We start from the raw sequence: 12,418 nt of genomic DNA on the forward strand, positions 1-12,418 counted from the left end.
CCCCCCCCCCCCCCCCCCCCCCCCCCCCCCCCCCGGTACAGGCCGTATTTCTGCTTGCCCCTGCGTCACCGAAAGCCATGTGTGCACGTGTGGAGCCGCTGGGAAGATCACACGTGGCGCCTGCAGAGCACTAACTGTGTGCAGAAAGTGGCCGAGAGGCTGGTGAGAGCGAGGCGGGTGCCCACAGGGAGAGGCTGGGATGTCGGGAAGACTGTGGCCTTTGAAAGGAGCTCTGGAGCGAGGCTAATAGGTAGAGCACCTGGGAGCCAGCATGCCCTAGGTGCAGGGCTAAAGAGCCAAAGAGCTCTGGTGGAACAGAGGAGACCAGAAATTGTGGGAAGACAGGGCTTCAGAATTGATACACCCAGAAAGGGGCCAGGTGAAGGCCATGGGTAGAGCTACTGGGGGCCCAGCCCCACTGCCGTGGAGCTGGTAGAGAAAAAAATGGAACCATGACCTGGATGGAGGTGAAGAAGCCCTGGGCATGGAAGTGCGGCAGTGAGTGGGAGAGGCTCTGGAGTGGGGATGTGGTCTAAAAGAGGGAGTCTGCAACCCTTTGACTCTGACCCTCTGGCCCTGTCGCGCAGGACCAGGGGCTGCAGGAGGTTGAGACTCTGCAGCGCAGGCCGGGGCCTGTTGCCTGCACACGGCTCAAGCAGGCGCTGGAAGAGTTGGTGGCAGGGAGCAGGTGAGCTGGGAGCCTCAGCCTCACTGCTGCGGGGCTTCGCATCAAACTCCAGGGTGAGGGAAACTCGTGGTGGCTGTTTGGAGCCAGGGTGGCTGGAGGCTGCGTTTGCTCCACTCTTCACAGGAGAATAAGGAGATGACGATCCCCATCAAGGGAGCGTCATAGAAACTATTGGGGGTTAGGCCACTCCCCTCCAGTAAACTCCCTTCCAGCTAATCTCCCCCCCTACTTCATGGAGAACATAGAAGCTTCACCTTCCTCCAGCAAGTCTACCACCTTGCCAGCTTCTGCACCCATCTGCTCACCTTCCCTCTTGCTATAGTGGAGGAAGGGTCCCTGCTTCCACAGTCATGGCTGTGATCTTGATTTCATCTCTCATCTACGGAGGAACTAGCTCTGCAATTGTCCACTTTCTCTCCTGCAGCATCAACTGGTCCCTAGTTACCAGGTCATTACTGTAACCATGTAAACTTGTTCTAATGACTTCCATCTTTGACCTTCACTGCCCTGAATTCCATAACATGCTCCCTGCTCCAAGTACTTGGGTCTTTTTCTTCTTTCTTTCTTTCTTTCTTTCTTTCTTTCTTTCTTTCCTTCTTTCTTTCATGTTTATTTATTCTGAGAGAGAGAGAGAGAGAGAGAGCAAGAGATCATGTGAGTGCTCTGGGGAGGGGCAGAGAGAAAGGGAGAGAGAGAGAATTCCAAGTAGGCTCCATGCTGTCAGCACAGAGCCCCACGCAGGGCTTGATCCCACAAACTGTGAGATCATGACCTGAGCCGAAACCAAGAGTTGGATGCTTAACCGAGTCACCCAGGCACCCCATAAGTGTTTTTCTGATCCTCTTCTCAAAAGAGTTATTAATCCATTTATTCAATAATATTTATGGCACTTACTATGCCAGACACTGTTTTAGGTGCAGAAATAACAGTGAAAAAGCATTCTTTTTTTTTTTTTAAGTTTATTTATTTATTTTGACAGAGACAGAGCAAGCAAAGGAGGGGCAGAGAAAGTGGGGGAGAATCCCAAGCAGGCTCCACGCTGTCAGCACAGAGCCCAATGCGGGGCTCAAATAACAAACTGTGAGATCATGACCTGATCTGAAACCAAGAGCCAGACGCTTAATTGACTGAGCTCCCAGGTGCCCAGTGAAAAAGCGTTCTTGCCCACAAAAATTCCTGAAGCTTATATTCTGGTGGGGGATAGTGTGGAGGTTGGATAGAAACAAGTAATAAACATATGAACAATAAAGAAGAAATATAAGAATTATGATAAGGATAGTGTTAGGGAGAAAATAAAGCTAGGAAATATTAGAGAGAGGTGTTGCAATTTTAGAAAGGGTGGCAAAGAGGGGCCACTATGAAGTTGATATGAAGAAGTTGAAGGAGCAAGCTGTATCCGTAAGGGTGTTCCAGACAGAAGGTATAGCATGTGCAAAGGCACTGTGGTGAAATATTCCTGGTGTGTTTGAGGAGGAGGAAGGGAACCGGTGTGACTCTAGCACAGTGAGGAGAGTAGATGAGGCTGCAGTGTGTGTGGGGAAAGGAAGATAATGGTGGGGAGAGGCATGTGGAAGCCTCAATCGCCATTGTAATGACTGTCCGTGGCTTCTTCTCTGATTTACTTGAAGAGCCACTGAAGGTTTTGAAAGGAGAAGGGAAGGGATATGGTCTGACTTATCCTTTAAAAAGGTCAGTGGGGAAGGGATGATATAAGAGAGGAAGCAAAGAGATTACTAAATAGAACATTGTAATAATCCAGGTGACCAATATTGATGAATCTAATTTAGGGTGGTTGCAGTGGACATAGAATGACATGAATGGATTCAAGAGCAATTTGGACTTTGAAGGTGACACCTCAGTACTTGTGAATAGGAGATATAGGGGATGAGGAAAAATGTACAGGAAGGAGTCATGAATGACCCTCAAGATCTTGGCTTGCACAACTGTGTAGATGGTGCTATTTACTGAGCTATGGAAAGCAAGAGAAGGAGGAGGTCTGATGGCAGCGAAGGGAATATCAGAAGCTCATTTTGGGGTATGTTAACTTTGAGATTTCTATTAGACTTATAAGCAGATGTGTCTGTTAGGCTGTTAGCTGTATGAGTTGAGGTCTGGGGAGACTTCTAGACTGGAAATGAAAAACTGGGAGCTGTAAATACATAGATGGAGCTGGATATGACTGTCTAGGAAGCAGAGAAAAGAGAAACTGAGGGGAGCCTGAGTGGCTCAGTCGGTTAAGCATCCAACTTTGGCTCAGGTCATGATTTCATGGTTCGTGGGTTCCAGCCCTGTGTTAGGCTCTGTGCTGACAGCTCAGAGCCTGGAGCCTGTTTCGGATTCTGTGTCTCCTTCTCTCTCTGCCCCTCCCCTGCTCGTTTTCTGTTTCCCTCTCTGTCTCTCAAAAATAAATAAACGTTAAAAAAATATATATTAAAAAAAAAGAGAGAGAGAAACCGAGGATCTGGAGAGCTCCAGCATGTGGAGGTCGGATGAGAGGAGGACTCAGGCAAGGGACTGCTTGTAAGTGGTCACTTTTCTGTCCCCATATTTCAGCCTCTCAGTGTGAGCAGATGCACTTGACCCCACACTCCTTCTTGAAAGACTCTGCTGTTGACTTCTATGCCCCTGATTTTCCTTCTGCTTCCCTTGCTGTTCTTTCTCTTTCACTTGCTCCTTGTCTCTTCTTGACCTCTACATAGTCTAAAGGTTCATGTGATTATGTTCCAGCGCTTCATTCTAAAGCTCTTTTCTCTGTCTACATTCTCTACATTTGTTCCACAAGAGCTACCACCCTTAATCCAGTTTAATTCCTTGTTTGACTTTCTATATAGTGCCATTAAACTGTTTTTCTTTTCACTTTACTGAAATGATTTTATTACTGAAATTATCCTTTGGCAGGGAAATTTCAATGAAAGATTTGTCTGTGTCATATTTTGCTATGTATAGTTTTGGCCAGTGTGGTTTTCTTTTTTGGCTATTATTCTACCAGATCCCATTTCCCTAAATCTCATCTTGTGGACCTAAATCTTATCAAGAAGATTTGATTCAGTTTTATTTTATGTTGCTTATTTCTACCCATTGAAGCCTTGGGGCAAAGAGCAATTACTAAGCCAAAAGTGTAACCTCTGGAAGCAGTATTAGATGAAAAATCCTTGGAGTCATTTATTTTCTATCTTTTTGAAAATTTGCATAATACAAGCTTAAGAAATAACCATAGGTCATAAAGGGCCCAAAATATTATGTCTCAAAAATCATTTTAATTTACCCAGAAAATATTTTTTCAGCATCGATTAGGTGCCAGGGCCTGGGGGTACAAGTGGTAATCAAAATGAAGTCCCTGCCTTAGGGACTTTCTAATACTTTTTATTTTGAGACACAGATAAAGCAGAATATGAGAATGGAGAAAGTGGCAGGGGCTGTTTAGAAGGGATGACCAGGGAAGATCTGAGAGGAGGTAACATTTGAGTAGAGACCTGAATGAAGAAGGGAAGCGAGCCATGCGAAGATCTAGGGACCGAACATTCTAGCAGAGGGAGCAGCTAATACAAAGGCCTTGAGGTGGTGATGGGCTGGGTGTATTCACGGAGGAGCAGAAAGGCCAGTGTGATATTGATGGTTGGATTGTGCACGAGGGGAGAGGAATGTTTGATGAGGATAGGGGAGATAAAGGGAGCGTGATTATGTAGGGCTTTCTTAAAAATTCTGTTGTTTGAGATGAGAAACCTCTGGAGAGGAGTGAAATGGTCTGGAAAAGCATTGAAAATATCTCTCTGGATGCCATATTGAAAACATTCATGGGGAGAGTAGGGAAGGAGCATAGTAAGACCAGCTAGGAAGCTGCTGCAATAGTTCTAGGCTTGGACTAGGATGGTCCTGGAAAAGGAGAAAGGTGGTCAGATGCTGAACATATTTTGAAGATGGAGCCTGAACAATATGCTGGTGGATTGATGTGGAATAGGAATGAAAGAAAGAGTAGTGAAGGATGTCTCTGAAGTTTTAAAGTAAAACAGATTTTGGCAGGGGAGAGGTGTGTGTGGGGGAGGTAATTGGAAATTATGCACTTGGTATGGGCATGTAATGTTTGAGCTACCATTAGTTAATGTTGGGACTATAAAGCCCATCTGAGCCTTTAATGTTCATTGGAATCCCCCAGAACCAGCATGCAGATTCTAGCAGCAGGTCTGGGGCAGGGCGGAGATTCTGCATTTCTAACTAGGTGATACCACTGCTGTTGGTCCTGGGCCAGCTTTGAGTAGCCAGGGCAGTAGATAGTTACATAGTAGTGCCTTCTGGGGCTCCAAAGTGAGGCTGGCCTCTATGAAGTTGGGAGTGGTCCATGTACAGAAGCCATCCTTGGCTTAGGAAAGGGAGGTCTTTGAGAACATGACTGACAGGAGCTGTGAGGGAGTCTGGGAGGTGGTGGGAGGCCTGCTCTGAGGGAGGTGGTCCCCTAGGGGTCAGCGTTCCCTCCTCTGACTCCCACCTGCCATGCCCGCTCCTGCTCACTGCAGACAGTTTTGCCACGGTGCTGAGCGCAGGACAATGACCCGGCCCAATGCCCTGGATCGATGCCGAGGGAAACTGCTCGTGCACAGCCTGGTACGGTCTGGGGAAGTGGGATCAGGGGCACCTAGCTGGGGCCCTTCACTCATGTTTCTTCCTGCCCTTCCAGAACCTGTTGGCAAAGCAAGGACTGCGGCTTCTACGGGGTCTGAGGCAGGGCAACGTGCAAGAGAAGGTGGCCTTGTCCAAGAAGCTCTTGGCCAAACTGCGCTTCCTGGCCCAGGAGGTAACACCTGGCCACCTATTTCCTTACCCTGCATACCCTGGTGGTGATGGTTGCACAACACTGGTTGATGCACAACAATGTACTACTGAACTGTACACTTAAAAATGGTTGCAGAGGTAAGTTTTATGCAATGTGTATTTTACCACAATTAAAAAAAAAACAGGAAAAAAAAAAGAAGTCAGGTTGGACTTTGAGGTTGCCTGTGGGGCATCCAAGAGAGATATGTCTAGGAGGCAGGTGGCTATATGGATCTGGGGTTTAAGGGTATGTGTCAGGGCTAAGATGGATGCTTTGTCCATCGGACCAGTGGAAGCTGCAGCACAGGTGGTCTCAGCTCCATCCATGACCCAGTTCTCTGCCTGCAGCCCCAGCCACCCCTCCCAGATGTGCTAGTCTGGATGCTCAGTGGGCGGCGCCGAGTGGCCTGGGCCCGGATCCCTGCCCAGGATGTGCTGTTCTCTGTGGTTGAGGAGGAGCGAGGCCGGGACTGCGGGAAGATCCAGAGTCTGCTGCTCTCGGTGAGGGGTGTGGGTTGCTGGAGACTGGAGTGAGGTGAGGCTCCTAGGGTGGGGGCAGGGGGCATGAGGTGGAAGGCTGTGGTTCCCATCAGGGTGTCCCCAAACTCTTTGTTGTATTTAAAAACACTTAAAATTTTCTTATTTAAAACTTTTTTTCAATTAAAAAAATTTTAAGTTATAAAATGTCTTATTTTAATTTTTAAATTTTTTACATTTAATATTTACTTAAAGATTATTATTCTTTTTAAAAGTATATGTGAACTCTTTTCAATTATCCTAAAAGCCAAAAGGAGATTGTACCTTTACCTAGGTCCACTTTGATGTGAGAAAAACACCAAGTTTTGTCAGCTCTGGGCCTGCACTGGCCCTTTTGCTGACCAGGCTCTGATAGACCGTCAGGTGACCAGAATGGGAGAGTGATGAGTCTGTTCCTTATAAGTACAGCTGGTTTGGGGGCAAAATGCTTCTAATCAAGGTGTCCCTGGAATAGATGCCAGCAAAGGTCCCTAGTGCTAAGAAGCAGTGACTTTTGGGGTAGGGAACAGGGCATCTAAATGTGTTGGGGCTCAGAGGACAGAGGGGGTAAGTGTGGGGTGTGGCAGTGAAGAGCTTAGAGTGCATTTTGGGGGAATGGGGTTTGGTATAGGAAGTGACGGTGTTGGGGCCAGAGGACTAGGTTATGGGAGTGTTCAGGGTAATGGGTACTGGATAGACGGCATGGAGTGGGGTGTAGGGATAGGGTACAGGGAGTACTCTTTGGCTTCGGCACTGGGAAGTGGTCTAGTGATACAGAGAGTATGGGCACACCCTGGGGGTGCAGGGACAGGTCTAGGGGGTGGTAAGAAGTGGGCCCTAACATGCCACCTCCCTGCAATAGGCACCTGGGGCAGCTCCAGGCGAAGTCTGTGCCAAGCTGGAGCTCTTCCTGTGGCTAGGGCTGGGCAAACAAGCCAAGGCCTGCACCTCAGAGCTCCCCCAGGACCTGCTGCCTGAGCCCTCTGCGGGGCTGCCCCACCACCTGTGCCGGGATGGTGAGTACAGCTCGACACTTGCCTCACGTGTGGGGCTAGATGCTCAGCTGGGGGCTTGGAGGGGTCTGGGGTCAGGGACTCCGGTGGTCCCCTGAACAAACATCTCTTTCTTGCCCCCACCGCAGACTTCAGCTACTTCCAGCTCCGGGCCCACTTGTACCAGGCCCGAGGGGTGTTGGCAGCAGATGACAGTGGGCTTTCGGACCCATTTGCTCGAGTCCTCATCTCTACCCAGTGCCAGACCACACGGGTGAGGGCTGCACTGGGATGTTGTGGGAAGCGGGGGGCTCTGGGAGACAGAGTGGGGCGAGGGCTGAGCTTTTCCTCAGCCCCTAAGTCTCTTTTCCTGCTCTGGATTTTCAGGACAGGATACTGGATTGAGCCGCCCTGGTTTAGAGGGTGGTGTAGAACTAGAGGGCCTTCCGGATGAGGAATTGTTTTGAGGGGTTGACTGTAGGACTAGCCCCAAGGGTGGCAGTTTACAGTTAGGGGGGCCAGGCTCCAACCCCACTCTGGCGGGCTGTTTCATCTTCACCACACTCTCCCTCCTTTTGTGATAAACAGCTGCTTAAAGTATCACTTCAGGGCAAGAGTGCTCATGTGGGATGTATGTTGGAGATTCCTTTGATGCCTGCCTTTGACTCCCTCTCTGCATGGCCCCCAAGGTCCTGGAGCAGACGCTGAGTCCCCTGTGGGATGAGCTCTTGGTGTTTGATCAGCTGATTGTAGACGGGAGGAGGGAGCATCTGCAGGAGGAGCCTCCATTAGTGGTCGTCAATGTCTTTGACCACAATAAGTTTGTGAGTGTGGCCTGGGCCCCATCTGTGTTCCCACCCCCGAGTGCCCCCCACTCCTCATCTTGATGCTCCCTTCCCCTGGCTCTGGAGCATCTTCTAGTTTTGTCTTAACTGCCCTGCTCTCTGCAGGGCCCCCCTGTGTTCCTGGGAAGGGCACTGGCCACCCCGAGGGTGAAGCTGACAGAGGACCCTTACCAACGCCCTGAGCTACAGTTCTTCCCCCTAAGAAAGGGGCCCCGGGCAGCTGGAGAGCTCATTGCCACCTTTGAACTCATTGAACTGGACTACAGTGGCCGGTTTGAGGTCAGAGTACCCTGGCCTAGCCGGCACAGGCTGTGGACTCTTATATTCTGTCAGGTTGTCTGCCTCCAGAGAATATGGAACATGGGCATGTCCTGGGATTACCCCTCCAAGTATTTTACCCCCAGAAAATGCAGGCTGCAGATCTGTCTTGCAGTTACCTCATTGGACTTCCCAACTTCAGGGAACATTAGAAGTACACATATCGTGGGTTCCTTTTGCCAGGGCTTCCACCCTAGAGACAGACCCTAGGCTGCAGCTTGATCCTCATGCCTCAGACACCCACCTTCCTGTGCGTGACTGCTTCCTGAGATATGCCCCTCCTGCCCATCCAGCCTTTCTAGTTCCTCTGGATTTATATTTCACTGGCAGCTCTCAATATCCCTTCCCCAAGCCCACATTTCCCTCCTTTGGCCTGATTCCTCCTTGACCTCTGATCTCTTGCCCCCTGCAGCCCTCAGTGCCCAGTGATGTAGAGCCCCAGGATCTGACACCACTGGCCGAGCCCCTCTCCGGGCGCCTGTCCCTGCCACCTAACGTGCGTCCAGTACTCAGGGAGTTCCGTGTTGAGGTATCGTCAGTCACACATCCCTCCCACCCCCACCACACACCACACACACACACACCTGGGTGCCTTCTGTCAAGTGCAGGCCCCTGAATTTCTCACTTCCTGACCCCAGGTGCTGTTCTGGGGTCTGAGGGGTCTCGGCCGTGTGCATCTGTTTGAAGTGGAGCAGCCCCAGGTTGTGCTGGAGGTGGCTGGGCGACGTGTGGAGTCGGAGGTCCTGGCCAGTTACCGTGAGAACCCCAATTTCACTGAGCTTGTCAGGCATCTGACAGTGGTGAGGACATGCGCTGGGAGCAAGAAATGCTGGGTTAAGAAGTGAAAGGGCAGGGGCGCCTGGGTGGCGCAGTCAGTTAAGCGTCCGACTTCAGCCAGGTCACGATCTCGCGGTCCGTGAATTCGAGCCCCGCGTCAGGCTCTGGACTGATGGCTCGGAGCCTGGAGCCTGTTTCCGATTCTGTGTCTCCCTCTCTCTCTGCCCCTCCCCCGTTCATGCTCTGTCTCTCTCTGTCCCAAAAATAAATAAAAAAACGTTGAAAAAAAAAAAAATTAAAAAAAAAAAAAAGAAGTGAAAGGGCAGTGGGATGGTGAATTCCTAGCCAGTCATCTTAGGTTAATCAAGGGATCAGCAAATATTTTTAAATTTATTTTTAAATTAATAATTATTTTTATTTTTAATTTACATCCAAATTAGTTAACATATAGTATAATGATAACTTCAGGAATAGAATTTAGTGATTCATCACTTACATATAACACCCAGTGCTCATCCCAACAAATGTCCTCCTTAATGTCCCTTGCCCATTTAGCCCATCCCCCCACCCCAAACCCCTCCAGCAACCCTCAGTTCGCCCTCTGTATTTAAGTCTCTTATGGTTTGTCTCCCTTCCTGTTTTTACACTGTTTTTGCTTCCCTTCCCTTACGTTCATCTATTTTATATCTTAAATTCCACATAAGACTGAAATCATATTTGTCTCTCTCTGACTGACTTATTTCACTTATTGCTAGAGTAATACATTCTAGTTCCATCCATGTTGTTGCAAATGGCAAGATTGCATTCTTTTTGATTTCCAAGTAATACTCCATTGTATATACCACATCTTCTTCTTCTTCTTTTTTAATGCTTATTTTTGAGAGAGAGAGACAGAACATGAGTGGGAGAGGGGCAGAGAGAGAGAGGAAGACACAGAATCCGAAGCAGGCTCCGGACTCCAAGCTGTCAGCACAGAGCCTGATGCAGGGCTCAAACTCATGAACTGCGAGATCATGACCTGAGCCAAAGTCAGACACTTAACCGACTGAGCCACCCAGGCATCATTCATCTTTATTCATTCATTATTCGATGGACATCTGGGCTCTTTCCATACTTTGACTATTGTTGATAGTGCTACTATAAGCATTGGGGTGCATGTGCCCCTTTGAATCAGCTCTTCTGTATCCTTTGGATAAATACTTAGTAGTGCAATTGCTGGGTCGTAGGATAGTTCTATTTTTAACTTTTTGAGGAACCTCCATACTATTTTCCAGAGTGGCTGTACCAGTTTGCATTCCCACCAGCAGTGCAAAAGGGTTCCTCTTTCTCTACAGCCTTGTCAACATCTGTTGTTGCCTGAGCTGTTAATGTTGCCATTCTGACAGGTATGAGGTGGTATCTCATTGTGGTTTGGATTTATATTTCCCTGATGATGAGTGATGTTGAGCATTTTTTCATGTGTCTGTTAGCCATCTGGATGTCTTCTTTGGAAAAGCATCTATTCATGTCTTTTGCCCGTTTCTTCACTGGATTATTTGTTTTTTGGGTGTTGAGTTTGATCAGTTCCTTATAAAGATATAACCCTTTATCTGATATGTCATTTGCAAATATCTTCTCCCATTCTGTCAGTTGCCTTTTAGTTTTGCTGATTGTTTCCTTCGCTGTGCAGAAGGTTTTTATTTTGATGAGGTCCCAGTAGTTCATTTTTGCTTTTGTTTCCCTTGCCTCTGGAGACATGTCAAGTAAGAAGTTGCTGCAGCCCAGGTCACAGAGGTTGTTGACTGTTTTCTCCTCTAGGATTTTGATGGCTTCTTGTCTTACATTTAGGTCTTTCATCCATTTTGAGTTTATTTTTGTGTATGGTGTAAGCAAGTGGTCCAGGTTCATTCTTCTGCATGTTGTTGTCCAGGTTTCCCAACACCATTTGCTGAAGAGACTGTCTTTTTTCCATTGCATTCTTTCCTGGTTTGTCAAAGATTAGTTGGCCGTACATTTATGGGTCCATTTCTGGTTCTCTATTCTGTTCTATTGATCTATGTGTCTTTTTTTTTAATTAAAAAATTTTTTTAATGTTTATTTTTTGAGAGAGAGAGAGAGTGTGAGTCAGAGCACAAGCAGAGGAGGGGCAGAGAGGGAGGGAGACACAGAATCCAAAGCACGCTCCAGGCTCTAAGCTGTCAGCACAGAGCCCGATGTAGAGCTTAAACCCAAGAACCACGAGATCATGACCTGAGCTGAAGCCGAACGCTCAACTGACTGAGCCACCCAGGTGCCCCTATGTGTCTGTTTTTGTGCCAGTACCATACTGTCTTGATGATTACAGCTTTGTAATACAGCTTGAAGTCTGGAGCAAATTTTCTATAAAAAGACAGATAGTAAATATTTTAGGCTTTGTGGGCCAAATAGTTTCAGTTGCAATTACTCAACTCTGTAATAGTAGCATGAAAACAGACATAAACAGCAAGTAAATGAATAAGTATGACTGTGTTCCAATAGAACTTTACTTATAAAAACAGGCAGTGGGCCAGATTTGGCTTACAGGTTATAGTTTGCTGATCTCTGGATTAATCCATGAACCGGTGGTACTCTCTTGGCTCTGTTGAATGAGTGGCTTAGGTAAGTGTCATGCAATATAGGTCACAAAGAATCTATCTAGTGTCTGAGACACCAGGGGCAAAGAAATGCATTCTTTGTGTAATTTGTAATTTCTGTAGTATGGACTTTGGATTCAAATTCTGGCAGTGCCACTTAGGAGCTTGTCAAATCACTTGTCTTAGTTGAGCTTTAGTGCTTTGTTTGTTTAATGATGTTTTTAAAGCTTATTTATTTATTTTGAGAGAGAGAGTGCTAGCACAGTGGGGGAGAGGCAGAGGAGGAAGAGAGAGAGAAGCTCAAGCAGGCTTGGTGCTGACAGTGCAGAGCCTGATGATGCAGGGCTCAAACTCATGAATCATGAGATCATGACCTGAGCTGAAACCCAGAGTCAGACACTTAACTGATTGAGCCACCCAGGCGTCCCTATTTGTTTGTATAAAAGAAAAACCTATTTCTGATTTGAAGAAATATTGAAGATTGAAGGAAATACATCAAATGCTTCTTGCAGGAGTGCTGTAGGGAGCCAGTGAGAGAAAGGATCTTGGTGAAAGGGCTTTGTAAACTGAAAAGTGCTGTGCCTATGTGAAGGGGAGACCGGGACAAAGCATAGTGGTTCCAGACTGCAAGGGGGTAAAACCCCACAAGAACAAACAAACAAAAAACAAAAACAACAAAAACCCTAACACATTCTTGACTCTGTTTCACCTGCAGGAGTTTTCAGTTTGGAAACTTCATTGTGCTATAAGATGGTGAAGCTGGAAGCAGTTTGCTCATTGAACTTCTAGGGAATGTTTCCTTTCATTTCTTATTTCACAGTGCAAATTGAGGAAATCATATCCCTGTCTCCACCTCTCTCCATTGTGCACTTGAAAAGAATGACT

The 12,418-nt window shown here is 47.4% G+C and overlaps 1 protein-coding gene across 1 annotated transcript in view; it reads left to right on the forward strand.

The window, feature by feature from the left end:
• LOC125936672 (fer-1-like protein 4) overlaps positions 1-12,418 on the forward strand; it is a 33,720-nt gene that overhangs the window by 7,242 nt on the left and 14,060 nt on the right. Inside the window, exons 18-28 of the mRNA XM_049650909.1 lie at positions 42-162; positions 588-688; positions 5,200-5,287; positions 5,361-5,477; positions 5,843-5,995; positions 6,873-7,026; positions 7,152-7,276; positions 7,692-7,826; positions 7,953-8,126; positions 8,578-8,694; positions 8,804-8,965. Of these exons, the coding sequence (XP_049506866.1) occupies positions 42-162; positions 588-688; positions 5,200-5,287; positions 5,361-5,477; positions 5,843-5,995; positions 6,873-7,026; positions 7,152-7,276; positions 7,692-7,826; positions 7,953-8,126; positions 8,578-8,694; positions 8,804-8,965 (1,447 nt within the window). The remainder of the gene's footprint in view (positions 1-41; positions 163-587; positions 689-5,199; positions 5,288-5,360; positions 5,478-5,842; positions 5,996-6,872; positions 7,027-7,151; positions 7,277-7,691; positions 7,827-7,952; positions 8,127-8,577; positions 8,695-8,803; positions 8,966-12,418) is intronic.

The sequence above is a fragment of the Panthera uncia genome (genome assembly GCF_023721935.1).
Source record: "Panthera uncia isolate 11264 chromosome A3 unlocalized genomic scaffold, Puncia_PCG_1.0 HiC_scaffold_11, whole genome shotgun sequence".
Lineage (NCBI taxonomy): Eukaryota > Metazoa > Chordata > Mammalia > Carnivora > Felidae > Panthera > Panthera uncia.